At 56.9% G+C, this 19,775-nt stretch overlaps 1 protein-coding gene across 1 annotated transcript; it reads left to right on the top strand.

Moving 5' to 3' along the window:
* The first annotated feature begins 3,712 nt into the window (after positions 1 to 3,712).
* LOC112113666 (transcription factor CP2-like protein 1) lies at positions 3,713 to 13,893 on the top strand. Its single transcript, XM_024210038.2, has 15 exons — positions 3,713 to 3,795; positions 5,009 to 5,163; positions 5,366 to 5,439; positions 5,603 to 5,708; positions 6,810 to 6,916; positions 7,010 to 7,162; positions 8,112 to 8,222; positions 8,672 to 8,769; positions 8,880 to 8,934; positions 9,820 to 9,913; positions 10,293 to 10,383; positions 11,798 to 11,880; positions 12,467 to 12,612; positions 13,195 to 13,246; positions 13,849 to 13,893. The coding sequence occupies exons 1-15, from the start codon at positions 3,713 to 3,715 to the stop codon at positions 13,884 to 13,886; spliced, it is 1,446 nt and encodes a 481-aa protein (XP_024065806.2). The 3' UTR covers positions 13,887 to 13,893.
* The last annotated feature ends 5,882 nt before the right edge of the window (positions 13,894 to 19,775 follow it).

Raw genomic sequence — 19,775 nt, 5'->3', positions numbered from 1 at the left:
GGGGGGGGGAGGGACACCCCCCGCCCCAGGTGGGGTCTGGCAAAGGAGAGCTGTGGGGAGGGAGCTCTGGAAGGCGAGACAGAGGTGGGGCAGGGGAGCCAGAGCGGAGGGGGAGGGGATGGGGGGCAGAGCTGGGAACTGGGGAGCCCCCCCCACCAGGCCTAGGAATGGGCTGGGTGGCAGGGGTGGGGGGTTGGCTACAGGGAATGAGGAGCAGAGAGATGCATGGGTGACCCTCTCCTGGTCGCTACCTCAGGGGGGCGCCGAGGGGACCTTACAGGGTTCCCCTCCCCCCCCCCCCCCGCCAACTCCCGGACTCCGGGGTTCAATCCTGCCACTGAGCCAGGAGCCCTGGGCTGGTTCTTCACCCTCAGTCCTGATTCTGCAGCCATCTGGTGCCAGCCTAGTGTAAAGGAGCCAGGGCACCAAGGGGTTAATGCCCCCAGACGTCTCAGGCGGGGGAGCAGCCCCCCCCCCCCGCAGACGGATCCTTAGGGGGCTGAGGAGGCTCCTTGTGTGCTGCAGAGACGCCCCCTGCCCACCAGCCCCCCCATGGGCTGAGAGCTGGGACCCATGGGTGTCTCTGAGCTGCCGGGACCTGACACCCCCAAGGGACCCGTCGCTTGCTTGGTCCATGGAAATCCACGTCGGTCAATGCGCTACAGTGCCTCACAGTCCTGCCCCACCTCTGCCCTCCACAGTCACTTCCAGTGGGATCCACCTGCCCCAAGCCCTGCTCATAGGCCCGGCCGACGCGGGATGGGCCACAGCCTGGGATCGGGGACCAGCCCAGCCTTTGGGGGGAGCCTGGTGGTGGGTCTGAACGGCTCAGCTCCAGCTCGGCTGGGGGGGAGGGGGGTCTGAGCCCTCCAGCAGGGAGGGGGCTGCTGGGCCCCTGCCCCCGGGAAATTTGGGGAGACTGGGTTGTACTGAGCCCCTCTCCCTCTCCATGTGTAGCTCACGCCAGGGGTCTCAGAGGGGGGACCACGACTTGCCCCCGCAGCAGGACTTAGGCTCTCGTCCTCATCTTCGGGGAGCTGGTTCCTCCGCACAGCAGCAGCCTCTGCTCACTGCAATGGGAGGTGCTTCCCCCTCCAGCCCCCCAGCCGCTCTGCAGTGGATCAGTATGGGGCCAACGAGCCGGGTATCCCTCCCCCCAGCTTCCCGGGCCCCTGGATCAGACCAATGGATTGAAGTCCCCCAAAAGTCCCTCTGACCCCTGGACACCCCCCCCCCCCGGGTAGCACCTCCTGAAGTGCTCCCCCACCCCCCTACCAGTGAGCGCCGTCTATTTTGACACCAAACACACACGTCTCTCCGGGTTTCTGGGACAGCGTGTTACGGCGTGGGCTGTGTGCTGTGTAAACACGGGCGGGGGGAGCGGACTCCGTGCACCCAGCCAGCCAGCAGCACGCCCCCGTGTTTGTGCGTAAACACCACATGGGAGTGTCGGAGGGGGGACAACGGACGGACGGACGGGGGGAGCTGCTCTGATGCCAGCCTAGGCCCAACGGGAGGGAACCGATCACCGGGATGAAATCAGACGGGGGGGGTCATCAGTGCCCTGTTGCCCATTAGTTGGTGCCAATGGGCTGCACGGCTCAAAAGCCTTGGCCCAGGGGGTGTCCCCCGCAGGCACAGATCTGGCTCCCCTGGCTCTGGGCTCCCCCCATGTAGGAGGCAGAGTGCGCCCCCACCCCAGCTCTTCTGCGGGGCTGGCGCAGCTCAGGGGGGTCATTGCAGCAGGCGGACGGGGCAGCACCCGTGGCTGAAACAGCCTCCAGCAGCACCGGGGTGGGGGATGCGGGGCCTCCGTCCTGGCTCGGGGCTCTGCACCGACGCAGGGGGGAGGCGCAGGCTCCCGTCTCAGCCCCACGGTGCTTCCCGTGCCCGGAGCCCTGCCCTTTCACCAAGCGAGGCCGAATTTTGGCCAACACAGGAAGGAGCAGCAGCCACCGTCTATTCTCCTAGTGTTTCCCCCACTGTCCCCTGCTTCCCACCCGCTCCCTAGGCCACAGGCTCCCCTGTCCCAGCCCCACTGCTGCCCCACACCCTGGGCCAGGGACACCTCCCAGCCCCTGCTACAGTAAACGGGGAAGACAAGAATTTCCCCAGCTCAGCAAAACAAAGGGCCCTTGGCTCTGGGCTCTGCCTGTTTTCACAACAAACCCCAGCAAAGTGTTTGCTGTAAACCAGCAGCTCTTCCCAGCCCCGCTCCCCGCCCCCCGGGGCAGTCCTGGGCTCTGCTCACCCCAGCCCCTCGGCTCAGTGTAACCCTTTCCTGGGAGCCCTGGAAAGCTCCATGCAGCTGGGAAGAGACCCAGGCCCACACAGCTGCTGGCGCGGCTACACCCGCTCAGGTGGGAAGAGGTGTGATCCTTCACCCACCCAGGTGATGGGAGGGCAGAGCTGGGAACTGGGGAGACCCTGAGCCAGCGGCACTGGCGGAGACCTCGAGCCAATGAAATCACAGCGCCAGCCGCGTGCACACTAGGTGGGCATTGCTGGGACAGAGCGTGTGCACGGGCGGAAAGGCCCATTGTGATCATCTAGTCTGACCCCTGCAGAGCCCACTGCTTCCCAGGATAGAGGCCCCCACCCTGGAAGTACAGCCTGCAGTCTTCCTTCCCGATGTACACGGGTACATGTAGCCGTATTACCAGGCTGGCGGCAGTCGCAGAGCCCAGCTTTCTGAGCACCTGGCGCCCGAGCAGAGCAAATCAAGGAGTTTTTGGTTCGGTGCTGGGGTTCTTGCTCAAACCGGGGGCTCTGCAGCCAGACGGGCCGCTGCCGCCTCTGGGCCCTGCCCGCGTCTGGCCTGGCTTCGCTGTTCCTCACCATTTGCCTCCCTGCTAAAGCCAAGTCTCCCTCCGTCTCAGCCGCCGGCCAATCTAGGCACCGTTCATTGCTGACTCTGCAATGTGCTCCCACCTCGGAGATGCCCAGTGGGAAAAGCCTTTTAAACAGGCATGTAACATGGCAGAGACGATGCAGGAAAACGGCCGTCACCATCTCGTCACGCGTGTCACATTCCCTGTCCCAGCTTTCCCAGGCCTGAGTGCACAACATGACATGCTGCGAGCTGCAGCGCCCAGGAGGCAAAAGGCCTGGGGGACGATGGCATGTCTGGGGTTCTCCTGCACCAGCGCAGACCGTGCATGGCAAATCCCCCGGCAAGAGAGACCCATGCCAGATCACGGCTTAGCTGTGCGCTCACCCGTCTCCTGCGCCTGCAAAGCATGGGGAGGGGGTTACCCAGACAATGCCCGCTGTAAGGTGATGCCCCTGGGGACGGGGGGACGTGGCTATGGTTTTCTGAGCTTGTTTTTGCTGTTTGTGCCGCGTCCCACCGGGTCCTCGCTGCCTCCTACCGCAGCTCTCGGTTAAGCGCGAGGGGCAGGAACCCATCTCTGGCTCGCAGCTCCAGCACGAGGCGCTTTGCCCGCTCATGCCCCAGCGATGACCGCCCACCTCCTGTAACACGGACGAGGGCAGCCGCCGTGAAACGGCTCCAGCTCCCGTCCTTCCCCCCCGCCAGGGTGTGTCCAGCTGCTCAGAGCCAGCTGGGCGCTGGCCAATCCTTCAGCACGTCTCCCTGCACACACCCACCTGGGGAGCCTGGGAGCATAAAGAGCCTCTCCGGACAACAGCCACCTGACAGCGCCCCTCGCTCAGATCTGGGGACTTTTCTGTCCAGCCTCACGCCCTCACCATGCTGTTCTGGCACAGCCAGCCCGAGCACTACTGGCCGGGGCCAGGGGAGATGTACCCCTGCTCCGGCGGCAATCTGCTCAGGTAAGTGGCTTTTTCGCATCCCCCAAATGGCTCCCCCACCCTCGCTACCTTTGTGCCTCAGTTTCCCCCTTCTGTAAACCAGGAATATCAATTTTTGCTTGGGCTTGGAGATCCTGGCCTGTTATTACAGCAGTGGTGCTAGCTGAAGGGGTACGTGTGTGAGAAATGGACGGCAGGGGCGTTCCTGCAAACTGCAGAAATGCAAGCGAGGAGAGGGGATTGTCCCATTTCAGTGCCCTCTGTATGTGAGAGAGGCCCTTCAGTGGGTGTTTGGGAAAGACCCAGGCGCTTCTCTTTGTGTGTCTGACGAAGCAGTTCACAGGCTCTGGACGGGAGAAAGGCATTTGGTTTTGGTCTGTCCCCCCAAGCATGAAGGACCTTTCTGGCTGGCTCGTGATGACGATGGATTGCCAAGGGCTGCCCAAGCTGCGTGACCTGTGATCAACACACACCATGAGGAGACACGGCTGGTTTGATTGGCAGAGGGGCTGAGAGCCACCCATGGCTGGCCACGGAGCTCTTGAATCCCCCCGGCCAGCAGGCCCTTGGCAGGGACTGAATGTGGGGCCCCTTCTGCTGCTGGAGCTAGCAGGCCAGGCTGGCAGCACCCCCCCAATAAACCTCTACACTCCGTTCAGCCACAAGCTGGCAGACGAGCCCCCTGGGATTAATGCTGGCGCCTTCCCAAGCGCTCGCAACCAGCCTTGGGAGGCAGGGACTAGAGCCGGAACAGCCCCCACTGCGCTCCAGCCACCTCCCCGGAGTCAGGGCAGGATCCTTCCCGCTTGTGTTTCCTCCTGTGCTGTCCGGTCTAGATGTCCCGAGGGCCAACGGGCTTCCACCCCCTAGAGACGATTCCAGGGTCAGGGGCATTTTCTTGCCACGCGGCGGAAATATTCCCTCCCCGTCCTCCTAACCCTAAATAATCCCCGGGGGCCCACACCCCTTCAGGGCTAAGCACCAGCAGATGGGTCAGGCTAATGCTTCTGAGGGGAAACTGAGGCTCGGGAGAGGGGGAGTGATGTGCCCAGGTCCCAGTGGTAGGAGCTGGGCTGAGACTGGCTCGCAGGCCTATGCTCAGGACACTAGAGGCTGGGGAGGAAGGGTGATAGGAGAATTATACTCCCCCCCCCCCACATGCTGGGAAGGCTGCGGGGAGGGGGAGCGCACAGGGGAAGCCGCCCCCACCGCCGTGTGCTCTGCCCTGCCGCAGGGAATCCCTGGCGCTGCCCTTCCTGAAGCAGGAGGAGCAGAACAACATCTCCACGTCGGCCGAGCTGCACTGCCCGGCCTTCCAGTATGTGCTCTGCACCCCCACCTCGCCTGCCATCAAACAGCATGAGGAGACCCTCACCTACCTCAACCAAGGTGAGCCGGGTGGGCCGTGCCCTGGGCGGGGGGGTCCCTGCACATGCTCATGCTGTGATCTCATCGGCTCCCCCCCAGCCACGCCGGAGAGGGTAAGCCCAGGGGCTAGCAGTGGTTCAGCTGCCCACAGCGGGGGGCAGAGAACACCTCCTGGGGACCCCCTGCCCACAGGTCCCCGGGTCTCACGCCCAGTCTCTTTCAGGCCAGTCCTACGAGATCCGGATGCTGTGCAACCCCAAGCTGGGTGACTTTTCCGAGTGCCGGAAGCTGCTGAAGGTGAGGGGGGCAGAGAATGGGGGCTGAGCGGTGAGTGCTCAGGCTACTACCCCTGCTGCGTGACGTGACCTCTCCCTCCCCGGCTGGCGTGGCTCCATCGCCCATCTGCTCCTGGCCACGGAGCCTGGCCTGTGACAGCGCCTGACGCCCTTCTCTCCCGCAGAGCGTGGCCAGGGTGGTGTTTCACGACCGGCGCCTGCAGTACACGGAGCACCAGCAGCTGGAGGGATGGAGGTGGAATCGCCCCGGCGACCGCATCCTGGACATTGGTGAGTCTGCCTGCCCCCGGGAGCAGCCTGGCTGTGCCCAAGGGATAGGGGGTCCCCACCCCTAATATCTATCTCACACACTGAGCACGGTGCCCCTCGCTCCTGGCATCTGCAGCCCAGCCAGGTCGTAGCTAGAATCCCATCCATGTGGGCAAGGAAGCCCCCAAGAGCAGCGCAGCCTCCGACGTGGGTGAAGCAAGGAGGGCAGGGGTCCCTGGGTCAGAGCTGAGAGGAACCAGAACCAGACGCTAGGCCCTGCACGGAGGGGACTCTGGGGGCAGGAGGAATCCGAGGTGGGCCTCTGTGCTAAGCCAGGCTGGGCATGAGCCTATCCCTGTGCCCTCCCACCTCCATCGCGGTCCCTGTGGCAGCACCACTTACTGGTCCTGGCACCCCAGAAATGCCATCCCAGCCCTGGCAAGCAGCTGAGAGTTCTGGGGGAATCCCAGGCTCCCCCTTGCTGGGTCTGGACCAGCTCCACCAGCCCATGTGGAGGCGGTGGGGGAAGGAGGCAGAGGATGAGAACAGAGGGCTGGGAACCAGGCTGAAGGAACGGGGGGCACTGGGGAGCTGTGATTCAATTCAGCGCAGCCTACGCGGGCGCGGCTCCTGCAGACACTGAGAGCTGGGCCACTTGTCAAGATTTGGGCCCATAAAGTGCTTAGAGCACAGGACAGGGAGCCTGGACTCCAGGGTCCTATTCTCACCTTTGGGAGGAAGCCTGGTCTAGTAGTCAGAGCCGGCATTGGGACTGCTGGGTCCTAGCCCCCACTTGAGGACCTTGGGCAGGACATTCTCTCGGCCTCACTGTCGCTAGCGGGAGAACAGCTCCCCACCCCCAGGGCTGGGAAGCTGAATTCGCTATGGCATAGGAGGGCTTTGTGATCCGGTTTCATGGGAGGGGTGAGAGCTCCGAGAATGTAGCCAGCAGGATGCCCACGTGGCTGGGCAGCGGCTCACGGGCACCGGATCCTTCGGCCCCTTCTGTTCCACATGGGCTCCTCTGACGTGCCCATCCCTGTGGTGTCTGGGCACCTGCGGCCCTGCATACGCGTCTCCCTGGCTCCGGTCCTGCCTGATCCCTCTGTGCCCTGCTTGCAGACATCCCCCTGTCTGTCGGGGTGCTGGAGCCGCACATCCACCCCACCCTGCTGAACACGGTGGAGTTCCTCTGGGACCCCACCAAGAGGACGTCCGTCTTCGTGCAGGTCAGAGCCTGGGTGGAGCATGGGGAGGGTGGAGGGGCAGAGCGTGGGGGGGGGGGATCCAGGGGGCCACTCTCACCCCTCCCCTCCCGGCAGGTGCACTGCATCAGCACCGAATTCACGCTGCGCAAGAACGGGGGTGAGAAGGGCGTCCCTTTCCGCATCCAGATCGACACCTACAAGGCCAACGAGAAGGGCGAGCACATGGATCACCTGCACTCGGCCAGCTGCCTCGTCAAAGTGTTCAAGGTGCCAGCACTGCCCTGCCCCTGCCCGGGCATGGACCTGGGCACCCTCTCTGGCTTCCCCTAACGTCCCCTGCTGCCTGGGCTGGGGGGAGGCCGGGCGGAAGCAGCATTAAAACAGAGATGGTCACGGTAACAGTCCTCCAGGGCAGGGGCCTGGCACCCTGGGATCAAGCCGGGGGCATGGAACCCAGGAGTCCGACGTGCCATCCTCCAATACAGCCACTAGATGGCCCAGCCCTCCCCTGGGTCCACGGCCTCGCAGTCAAGAAGAGAACCCAGGAGTCCTGCCCTGCTGTCCCCTGTTCTAGCCACTAAACGCTGCTCCCTCCTCTCCGTCACTGGCGCGCAGGGTACTGCTCCGGCTCTGCCCCCACCCGTGGCAGCCTCCCACGGCCAGGCCTGAGCTTCCACAAGACGGGGAGCAGTACAGGCCTCAGCTCTCCCGCGCTCCCCCCGACTTCTGTCTTCGGGGTCAACTCTGTCTCCCCCCCTCAGCTTGGCAGGCTGGTGCAAGCAACGCACAGGGTGTCTGTCAGGAGGCACAGCAGAGAAGCTGGGGGGGGGGTGCTCCAAGGGCTAGAAGACACCAGAGGGGTGCTAGCGCCCCCGTTCAGAGATTTCTATTTTGCCATGACCACCGCATGGGAGGCAGTGTGGTCCAGTGGTTAAGACCCCAGAGTGGGACTCAGCACGCTGGGGATTTATTCCCAGCTCTGACCCTGACCTGCTGGGTGACTGCCCCGCTCTACCTCAGTTTCCCCATCACCAAAATGGGGATAGTAGTACTAAGATCCTTTACGAAGATCGATGGCTGCAAAGAGGTAGAAGGTGCTGGGGACTTTCAGAGGAACCGATCCTGCCGGCCCAGCCTGGGGGAGGGTCCCTCCGCGGATACAATGGGGTCTGCACTTCCTGGGGCCAGTTGGAATTGGGGGAATTTGATTTTTCAGCCCAAGGGAGCGGACAGGAAACAAAAAACTGACCGGGAGAAAATCGAGAAACAGCCACCGCAGGAGCGAGAAAAATACCAGCCTTCCTATGAGAGCACGGTGCTGGCAGAGGTGGGTTTGGGGCAGGCGTGGGGCAACCCCACAGCACCAGGGGCAGCTGAGAGGGGCACGTGCCTGCTGGCATTGAGTTTCTAGCCGTACCTTGGGCCCCCCACGGCAGCCCAGCTGTGGGGTGTGGCAGTACAGCGTTCCTGGGTAGGGCAGAGCTGGGCGGGCCTTGACTTGTCAAGGGGCAGGATCGGTGCCATGCTCTGAATGGGGCAGCAAGATAACCAGGACTCCGTCCTAATAGCGAACCCCAGAGGTGCATCCCCTGGCTGGGAAGTGCGCATTCGTCTAACCCCACAACACAGACAGGGAGGTGGGGGGGGAGGGGGGAGGATGGTGACTAGGTCCCACCCTCCACCCCAGAGGTGGCTGCATTAAGGGGGGAAGCTGTGCGCAAAGCACAGCACTGCTAGAGAAGCGGAAACTACCTAATCTCTCCCCTCTGCTTCCAGTGTGCCCCCTGGCCAGAAGCCTCCAGCAGCCCCCACAGCCCCCCGGCCACCCCCGGACTCCCCTCTCCTCACGCCTTCAAACTGCTGACCCCTGAAAGGTAAGCTGGAGAGACCCCCTGCTCTGATCCCCCCCCCCCCTTTTAGCCCCCCCCCCCCTTCCCTCCTGCGCTGCCTGCTGCAGGATAACCATCTCCCTTCTCCCTGGCAGGGGTTGTTCCTCGCCCAGCTGCCCCTCAGACAGCCCAGCCGAGAGCACGGCCGAGGTAAGAGCCTGCCTGGCGCTCCCCTGTCCTCACTCTGCCACCCCCACCCTGTGCCATGGCCAGCTGCCCTCTGGTGGCAGGAGGGGACCTTGGCATTGCATGTAACAGAGGAACCATCATTCTTTTCCCGGCGGGCGGGCGGAGGAACTCGAAGCACTTGCTAATCAAGCGAGTCTCTGCCTGCTGCGGGGTGGCTGTTATTGCACCCATCTTGCCCGTAAGCAAACTGAGGCAGAGAGAGATTAAGTGACTTGAGCCGATGCCCTGCGGCAAGGCTGGGGTAGAACCCAGCGCAGAACCCAGGAGTCCTGACTCCCATGAACCCCCTCTAGCCCCCCGATCATACATCCCCTCCCACAGCCCAGTGCAGAACCCAGGAGTCCTGACTCCCTGCTCCCGCTCTCACGCTCCAATCGCACTCCCCTGCCGTTTGGGAACGGAACTCAGAGCCCTTTGCGCCCGTTCTAACCCCTGTGCCCCACAGGGACCACCCCAGCCCCGCTACCGGAATAAGCCGCGGAGGTAACCAAGCTTCAGCCATCCGTGGCTGTACTGGGGTTGTTACTGAACCTGCCCGATACCTTGATGGCAAGAGATTGCAGGGCACGAGATCCCACACCCGGGTTGGGACACTGCCGCATTTAGTACTAGGACAAGGCCTGGGTGTCTGGGCCCAGCTGGGACAGACACTGAAGGCGTTCAGGTTCCCGGGGGTTACCAGCGTCACTCTGCACCTGGCGGCTGTCTCCGCACAGGCGTCCAGCTAGCCCTCGGGGTCACTCCACCAGGTCCAGGGGAGCCGGGTGAGTGCTGGGCTGAGGCTTGATTGGGGTCTCAAGCCCACCTGTCACTCCAAACACTCCCCTCTCCATCTGTCTGTCCCAGGCTCTCAGTCCCTGTGCCTCCATCTTGGAAACCCAGCAGTGGCTGCACAAGAATCGCTTCTCCGGTTACTGCAGGATGTTGGCTAATTTCACAGGTGAGGCCGTCTCACTTCCTGAGCCCATGAAACTAGGGAGAAGGGCTGGGTGGATCCAACCTGCCCCAGAGCTGGGGGACAGCGGTGGGATGCTGGGTTCTGGGCCAGGCTCACCCTTGCGTGGCTCTGTCCCTGTCCTAAGGGGATGCTCACAAGACAAATACATCTCTGTGCTCTGGAGAGGTGCTGAGACGCATGGATAAACTCCGGGTGGCTTGGACGATGGAGAGGTTGGGGAGGGGCAGTCTGTCCATGCCCCTGGGGACCTACCGCTGTCAACACAGAACAGCAGCCTCCACTTACAAAGGGACATGGGCCACGTGACCTGCTCTGCCCTGGGATGATCATGCCAGCCACGTCTGTCTGTCTCTCTCTCCAGGAGCCGACCTGTTGAAGCTTTCCCGCAGTGACCTCATCCAGATCTGTGGAGCAGCTGATGGGATCCGGCTCTTCAATGCGCTGAAAGCCAGGTGTGAGGGGGGAGAACATCACACTGCATCCTGGGCTGATGGGAGGGGGAACACGGGGTCCCCTCCTGCAGTCCTCAGGCAGACCCAGAGCCCACTGATTTGCACTGCAGTAGCACCTAGCAGCCCCAGTCACGATCCAGGCTCCCACTGTGCTAGGCGCTGTACAAACAGAACAAAAGGACGGTCTGCCCGAACGGCTTTATACTCTAAGCAATCGCTTTGCTGCAGGAAGTCACTGCTCTACCTCATCTAGCAGTAGCTTAGAGGGAGGCTCCCTGTCTCCTTTGCACCTGGCTGGCGCCTGTCACGAGTCAGTAAGTTCTCAGTGCCGTCCCAGGGGGTGGGATGTGGTGGCTATAGATAGCCCAGATATCGGCCCCAATTTCAGGGAGGGACTAGTAATTTGGGGGGCTCCAATTCTCAGAAGGCAGGTGCTCAGCCCTTGGAAATCTTGGCCTCAGCCTCCAGGAGGAGGTGCAGTGGGTGGCTGGCCCTGCCCGGGCAGAGCCAAGGGGACAGGACCGCAGAAGGGGCTAGTCTTGCGGCGCTTACCCCTGAGATGGGGCCAGGGCTCTGCTCCGATTGCAGCAGCCATGGAGCGATAGGCTCCCTGCACCGGCGGACAGTGGTGACCTGGTCACAAGCCCTGAGGTCTGATGCTGCTGATCTCAGGAGACGAGACGGGGGAGTGTCATGAAGAGGCACAACGAGCCCCTCTCCCAACCTGTGCAGGATTGTTCCCTCTTGCACCCCTGGGTTACTGCTCCTTCTAGCTGCTCCCAGGCCATGGGCTCCTGCTATTGCAACCCCACAGTTCACCCCCATTCCCCAGCCGCTCCGATGCGTGGGGTCTCATCGCAGCCTCCTCCAGCTACTAGGCAACGCTATTGCAATCCCCACCCCCCCAAATAGCCCAGCTGGGGCCCGGTTAGCTCTGTTCACACAGGAGCGTGTCCCACTCATGCAACCACGGTGCCTAGCAGGAGGTAAATACTTCACTCGCACACACCCCAGCTGGGGCAGATCAATGCAAGTCTAAGGGGTCCATTACAAGCTTCTCTTCAGCCGCAGAGGTAGGGTAGGGAGGTGGGGTGGGGTGTCCCTGAATTCCCATAGGCAGAGGAGGGAGGGGGGTGCATTTGAAGCCCTGTGCCAGGGACCCAGGAGATCTGGCTTCAGTTCCCAGCTCTGCTAGACTCCCTACGCAGCCTCCAGTGAATCACAAGCCCCGTGCCTCAGTTTCCCCACCTGTAAAATGGGCATTGAGGTCTTGTGGGGAGGACATGTGCACAGACGCAGGCAGCACTTGATCGCTCCCGGGGCCCCTGGGCGCTAAGTACAATACACGTTACATGAGCATGGCTACAAGAACTACAGGTCGATAGGCCAGTCAACACCCTCTCCTCTCCCGCAGGTGCGTCCGCCCTCGGCTCACCCTGTACGTGTCCAGGGAGCCCCAAGCCAACGGCAGAGACACCCCCGGGGACTCGCACCCAGGTAAAACAAGCAGCTACTCTTTACCGTGAATGCTCCCGAGGGCCACGGCCAATGCTCCTTTGACCCTGGGCTGGGCCCAGCAAGTCTTGGGCTTGGGTGAGATTCTGCACTGGACTCTAGCACGGCATTTCTGGTGCACCCATCCATGCAAAGCGTATCTGGCTCAGGGCTGGGGCCACAGGCCACTGAAGCCAATATAATTATGCTGGATGAAATCCACTAGGGCCTTTCCTATCAACTTTATGGGGGAAGGGGCTAAGATACCCCCGTGACGGGCAACTGTATAAAACCTTTAGCCAGACAGCTCTCCCTAAGCACTGGATCAAGCCCTTGGCTTGCAATCAAGCAGCGGCTGCCCTGCCTCAGGTCAGCAGGAGCTTTCAGGGATCGGGGGCAGCTACAGAGGCTGCATCTGAATCCAAACTTCCTCATACTGGAGAGGCTGGAGCTGGGCCTGGGGGGTGGGTTTGTCACCACTGTAGCTGCAGGTGGTCCTGGAGGTCCTTTCGTCGCCCGACAAAGCTCTTGGGGAGGGGAGGGAAATCCCAGCGCTGGCTCACTTCCTTTTTGGGGTTTTCTTTGGAAGCCCCGTACCAAGAGATCTATCTGGAAGAACTCACTGCCACGGAACTGACCAATAAACTGGCAGAGCTGCTCAGCCTCCCAGCCAACAAGATCCAGCAGGTTTCCAAGCAGGGCCCGACCGGGATTCACATCCTCATCAGTGACCTGGTAAGGGGGGGGATCCAGTTTGGGAAACCGGCTCTTCACTTCACGCATTCCGTCCCCTCCCTTGCTTGGCAGAGCCCGCTTTTGCACTGGACTTTCCCATAAAAGATCAGCTGCTGTTGGTGAAGGGGTAGGACATCACATGGGCTGGGGGGGGCAGGAGGATAAGGGGAGTCCCCCTTGCACGGGTCAGTACGTGCATGTCCCGCCTTGTGTGGCCTTGCGGATAGAGCATTGTCCTGGGACTCAGGAAAACTGGGTTCTAACCCCAGCTCTGCCACTGGTCAAGCTGGATGACCTTGGGCAACTCACGTCCCCGCTCTGTGCCCCACTTTCCTGTAAGACGGGGATAACGATGAAGATGGTGCTTTGAGATCTACCATTGAAAAGTGCTCGATAAGAGCTGGGTATTATACAGTCACGCCTGCACTCAGCAGGATGACCAAGCAACTGGTACCCACCCCAGCAATTCGCACTCCGCCTCTTAAAATCCTGCCAGAGCACCGCTGGAGAATGAGCAGCTGACTCACGCTGCAGCCTGCCCATGTTCTAAACCTTGTCTCTTTCCTCTCTGGGGCACTGCAGATGGTCAGGAACCTGCCAGATGAATCCTGTTTCGTAGCAGCTGTGACCAAAGGTAGATGGCTTCCCTGGGAAAAGGAAAGGGTGGGGGGAAATGAGAAGCAGCAAAAACAAGCCTGTGAGGCTTGAAACTCCAGTCCACAGTTGTGATGGCCCTGGCTCATGACAGAATGGGGAAAATGACTCCTATGAACATCGGTCATAAAAGAAGAGGGAGAAAAAATAAACCCACACGAGGTGGGAAGGGGGCTTGGGGAGGTCTTTTGGAATCTACCTACTCTGATCCCCAAACACTTTAATTTAGAAACACGCCTCCACTGAAATGCAGCTTCATTTGGGGAGGAGAGAAGCAGCTAAGGAGCACTCAGCAGTCAATAGAGGGGGAAGGGCTACTGGGGGAAGCAGATGGCTACTACAAAACATACAGCCGGCTCTTCGCTCATGCTGTGTCTGCAGAGCTGCCTGTGCAGGCCTAGCTGGGGGTGGGGGAGGCTCCTTCATTCTCACAGGGCGACAGGATTTTGTGCTGTCCCAAAGCACTGTCTTAAGTCCTCTCGAATGCATGGAGAAGCCCTCGCTCAAGCCCAAGAGGAGACATTAGGACTTCAGTTCCCGATCGGGGAAAGTGACGGGTGCGTGTGCCTTTGTCTCTCTCAGTGCAGGCTCCAGAAGGCTACCACTTAATTTTAAGATAGGCGCAGAGCGACCTAGGACAGTTCAGCGCAGAGAAGTGCAATGAGAGAAGCGATGCCAAATCACTGTCTGGACCCAAGGGAGATTTCCCCACAAAGCAGCTAGTGACGAGGCCAACAGGAGGATTTCCCAGCGAGGCAGTCCCCTCCCAGTGCTGGAAAGAATCTAGGCATCCCAGGGGCTGCATTTGTGAAGTGGTCATGTGCCCCCTGGTTGAAGACATGCTCTGCTTTGTGTAGACTGCGGCACATTATGTTTACACTGATGCTCCATGGTGGCACTGTCCTACACAGCCAGTGGCCTCCTGCACGCAGGGGCTCGGCCATAAGGAGTTCACCTCTAGGCTGTTGGTGCAAATCCCGCATAAGTCAGTAATGATATTCGGTCACCTGGAGGCCTCTACGTCATGAGGTTGGTGGGGGAAATCTGTGGACAGAGGACTTCTGGGCAGAATTTCCAAAGCACCCAACCCCCTTGGGAACCTTTGCAAATCCCTGCCTGCCGGGAAACCCCCTCCCCCTCCTTTAAATTCTCCCCTTCACAGACCTGACTCGTAAGCAAAACCAAACCTCAGGCTGAGGTAAGCAGGCTGATTTAAATACTGGATCCTCTGGCTTAATATTAACACTGAAAACCAACTGCCGTTTTTAGAGTTCTATTTTTATTTGGATGTTGTATTGTCTAATCCTTTTTATATTAAAAAATATCAGAGCTGAAGCTTCAGTCTATTACTGCCATCTGCTTCAGTTGGGGGGGGGAGGGCGCATTAATGGGATTTCAAATCCCTCTCTGTATCATGGCACGGGGGCACCGCTTCGGGATTAAACTAAACCACTAGCAACTAGTTTGAGGGCAAAACGTATGTGTGGGGACCAGGAGGAGTCCGGCCTGCTCAGACAGAGGACTGGACTGTTGCGCACACGTTTTTCACCGTACAAAGCCAGTGGAGTACAAAAGCTGAACGCTCCAAGCCCTGGCCCTCCATTTGGACCCACACAGGCAGAGTCTTGCACAGGCATGGAGCCTTAGTAGGACTGCCCCCAACCATACAACTACAGAAGCAGGGATTAAGATTAACCCCCCTACAACCAATCTCTTGGGTGCAAAGCCCTGGCTGGTTCAAACTCCTCCCCAAAACCATGTGTCCTGTCACTTGTATCCCGAAAGGGAGCAGGTGAGACACACGTAAGGCACTGTTGACTTGTTATGGAGGCTAGGACTGAAATGCTTAAAAACCCACTGGTTAAACTTTTGCATTAGGCTCAAGGCAAAGCGTCCCCCCTTCTCTCTCTCGTTTTTGTATTAAGCCCGGTTGCTAAAAATGTGATTTTTTAGAAATCCCCAGCGCTCTGTTTCGTGCGCCACAATCAGCCATTGAAATGGGACTGAGGAAAAGAAAAAGCTGTTGAACCTTGGATGCCTTTGCTTCCTACATAGGAGGAAAAATAATTCTTAAAAGGAATGCATTCGCTTCCAGGGACAGCCCTGCAGTTCAAAATCCCCATGCACCTTCACATGGGCACATCTCAGTCACTCTAGCGTATGAAGTTTAGGACAAGTGGGGAGGTGGCGTAGCTTTCCCCAAGCCCGTCTGGTGGCTCCCTATGTTTAGCTTTCATTTATGAAAAACATCTGGCCCTTATAGTGCTGAGGAAAACCTGCTGAAGATGATGCATCTTTCAGAAAGGTGAGAACTACCCCCCCATAGAGCCTCAATACAGTGAGGACTCTGAATGCCAACAATGACCCCTCACATTCGAAAAGCCCCTCATATCCAGTTGGGAATGAAAATGTACCAAGGGAACCCAGATTTCTTTAACTAGATGCCTGTTTGCACCCCCTTATCTGCCTTCCAGTCAAGTGAAAGAGAAGCAGTGTGGTGTGATGAAACATTAATGGACCAGACATATTTCACTTGCCATAGTTAAGGCTGGAATTTTCAGAAGCATCGATAAAGGGTGGGACAACTCCCACTGCATTTGGAAATTAGGAACTTAACTCCTATACGCCTGTGTAAAGAAGCCCTTATCAATCCTAAATACCAGGGATGCTCAGCACTAGAATCTCATCTTAAATAGGTTGGTTTTCTCCCTTTTCTGAGCAGTCTCTTGTCATTGTTTAGCCACAGACAAATCCAAACCTGACTACATACAGCGATGGACTCGGGAGGAAAGCTGGTGGTGAATGAAATTTTAATGAAGCTATTTTTGTGGTCTGTCGCTTTCACTCCATTCCTTGGGGTGACTACTCACCTGCGGTTTTCATGTTCTCCTCGCTACAGTCTTTAACTAGAGGGGTCCCAATGTCCTGTAAATTACAATTTTAGGATGCTTTGAGTAGGCAACACACACACTTATCAACAAGGACTGGGGGGGGCACCTCTCCCCTCTCCCCCACCCCCCAAGGTTTGGTACTATGAAAGGAGGATAAACAACAGAAGCCAAGAAGGATCTTCCCTTCTTCATCACAATGGGAGAACAGTTGTGTCGGGGCTAATATGTTCGTGACATTCAGCTGTTGCCAAATATATTAACACTTGGACCTTTAGTAACAAGTCTTCCACTCAAGGATCTCAAAGCACTTTACAACGTAAGCCTCAACAACCCAGAAGATTAGGTCAGTATCATCCCCATTTTACAGATGGGAAAACAGAGGCACAGAGCAGTGACTTGCCCAAAGTCACACTGTGCATCAGTGGCTGAGCCAGGAATAGAACATAAACCCCCAGATTCCAAGTCCCGCACTCTGGAAAAAAAAAAAGTGAGCCATTTACTTAAAAAATAATGAGATTCAACAAACCCATTCGCCAAGCAGCAATACCAAGGACTGAGGATCAGTCAGGACATATAATCGTTCCCCAAAACAATTAAGATCCTCTTTAAGTTGTGTTAATGGTGGGATTTCAAAAGTGCTCAGTGCTGGCCTAACTCTGCTCCTGTACAAGTCCATGTTGAAAACCCCAGCCTAAGTGTGTAAGAAATAGAATAGGTTAAATAGAATAGGTCAGATGATCCTTAGCTATTTGCTGTGTGACCTCAAAATGCAGTATTTGTGGGCACTCCTTTGCACTACCATCACCACAATGCAACCGCAGCGTTAGTCAGGATTACGGCATATCACACAGACAAAAAAAAAAAAAGTACAATTTAGCTACATATATATATTTTTACTTTTAGTTAATTGGCAATATTATATCCACACTTAGTGTCCAGGAGAGGGGAAAGCACAGATTACAATATCATTAAAATAATATTTTACAGATCTCTCTCTATAATATATATATAATTAAGGGAGTGTATGACAAGGTTCTAACTTGTGTGTCCAATAAGTTAGTCTAATGGACATGATGCATCCACCAAAGTTTAAAAATATTTAAAGAAACCTCTCCAACACATACAACTTTAAGAGAATAATACACTCAACAAATCCAAAACTGCAGCTATTTGGATTGGATCGAGATAAGAGGCGTTTGGGACGAGAAAGAGAAAGGAACTATAAAAGACAAGAACATCAGCCCAATCCTGAATGCTAAAAAGCAAACAATGAAACAAAAAGTCTTCTCATCACAATAAAAACTATTTCTTTGAGTTAAATTCAATTAAATTAAATTACGAGCCTCACAGCCAAAAATAAAAAGAGTCTGAATCACCCTCTGGAAGAATTGAAAGCCAGGTCAGGGCTACACTACAAAGTGATGCCAGCATAGCTATGTTGGGAGGAGTGTGCAAAAAAAATATTACACCCCTTAGCTGGCACAACTATGCCGGCAAAGTCCCCAATGTAAATGCAACTGTCAGCATAATTCATGTCGTTTGGGGAAGTGGTGTTACTGTGCGGATGGAACTCCTCTTTCTGTTGGCATATGCGGCGTCTAGACTCTATACTAATGGGCTATGCCAGCATAGCATCTGTAGTGTAGACATGGCCTTAGTTCAGGAATTTGGTCGGCTGCAGGAATCCACAAAGGTTAAAGATTTTAGTGCGGTAGGAATGGCCTCAATGGGAAAGGAGGATTGTAGGGGGTGACCGTGCAAGAGAGATTGTCATGGTGAAAGCTAAATAGTCTCCAAGACCCCACCTGTCCTGGCTTTACAGCCAATCTAAGCGTCATGCCTCAATGCATGGGTAGCCAAGCTGATGACATCTGGACAGAATGGATGGGGCCAAGACCAATCAAAAGCCGTTACACACTAGCCTTGCTAGGCAATGGTGCAGATGGGGCCTAGGAGAGGAACGGCCTCCATGTGGCTGGGGAGGGATAATGCACATCTGAGGGGACATGAGGGAGATTGTCTCAGTGGGGACAGTAAACGGAGGGGTGAAGGAGCAGCAGAGGTGGGTTGGTGAAGCCAGCAATTCCACGTACCTTGGCTGTTGCTTTAAAAATCACTGTCCAAGTAAAAACAAAACCAGAAGGTAAATGTGGTGTGGAAAGCTAAACCCATTCGGTGGCTGCAAGGACATGGCAACATGTGCTAACCTTTTCCTCCCCTGCCTGCTGGGAGGTAGGGAGAAGCAATAGGAGAGTAATGCCCTGTCGCAGTGACAGTCACTCCACTGTGGAATCCAGAGGTACAAGGCCATGTTCCCTGCAGCGATAAACGACAAGGGAGCAGAAGTGATCTGAGGTGGATTGTAAACAAGACGAGAAGCGTTTAAAAAACCCAGCAGACTTCACTGGAGATGTGGCGCTGTGCTGAGGAATCCACTCTGCACCCGGGCTACTGCAATTGCCATCAACTGTGCAATTGCCAGCAATTGTGTGGCTTTTGGCATGTAACCCAGGGAAAGGTTATCCTCAAGGATGGAAATGAAGGGCTAAGGCGGCAAGATACCAGATTTTTGAACGTGGACTGTGAAGATTTTGGCCTGAAGCTTTGAAAGATCAAAGTATGTTTTTTGGTACGTGCCTGGAAAGCCCTCAAGAGGGCAGGCATGGGGTTGGGAAGCCCAGCGCTGAGGGGTAGGATTGACACTCCCGGTGCCTGGGAGTTTTCTGGTTAACTCTGCAGTATCGTTGGTAAAGCCGCACAAAGAGAAAAATCTGCAGTTTGGTCAAGTTGGGTGGATGCCCCTCACTAAAAACGAACACTAAGCCACACTCTGTGTGGACAAAGGATCACAGGTCAGTTCAACCCTCGGCTCTGCCCACCCCCACGAATAGGACACTGTAGTGAAGAACCTTGTCATACTGGTCTCCCCTGCACCCCCCCTCCAAAAAACCAAAACACAACACCATGGGCCAGCCATGAACAACACATTCGATTAAAATAAAAAAAAAGGAAAAAGGAAGAATACAATAATGTTTAGAAAATAGGAATTTTGTTGAGTTTTTTTTTTAAAGATTCATTGTGACAGCACGCTACACCTTTTCGTCCCACCCTTTTCAGGAGCAGCTCTAGAATCATGATTGAAAGTACTGCTGTCTTTTTTTTTTTTTTAAATTAAAAAAAGCCTCTTATTTTTGGTTGCTAGAGCTCCTCACAGCACCTCTACTGGAGGATGTCAAATTCCATTAGTCCAGAGGTTCTCTGTCTATTCTGTGAACCACTCTGTACGAGACGCATCTTCATTTACTTTACCTTCTTGTCTGTTCTGAAGGTCGTCCCCCCTCCCCCTCCCAAAAGTGCCTCGACTGGTGCAGTTTGAGAACCACTGCATCAGTCCATGGACAACTCACGGCTGCTGCTGCTGCTGCGTGTTGAAAAGACAGACACAGGTTACGCAGAGGAATTAATACATGGTTCAACCTATACCACTATCATTGTGGATCACATGGATTTCTATGGAATCATCCCAGCAATTTAGGCTGCATGTGGGGATTTTTGGTGGGGGCGCAAGGCAGGAGCCAATAAGTAAATGCAACAGTCAATGGCCTGGTACGTCTTTAA

The sequence above is a fragment of the Terrapene carolina genome, unplaced genomic scaffold (genome assembly GCF_002925995.2).
Source record: "Terrapene carolina triunguis isolate 2854851 unplaced genomic scaffold, T_m_triunguis-2.0 Scaffold193, whole genome shotgun sequence".
Taxonomy (NCBI): domain Eukaryota; kingdom Metazoa; phylum Chordata; order Testudines; family Emydidae; genus Terrapene; species Terrapene triunguis.
The sequence above is the reverse complement of the archived record's forward strand: the minus strand, read 5'-3'. Positions and strand labels throughout refer to the sequence as shown.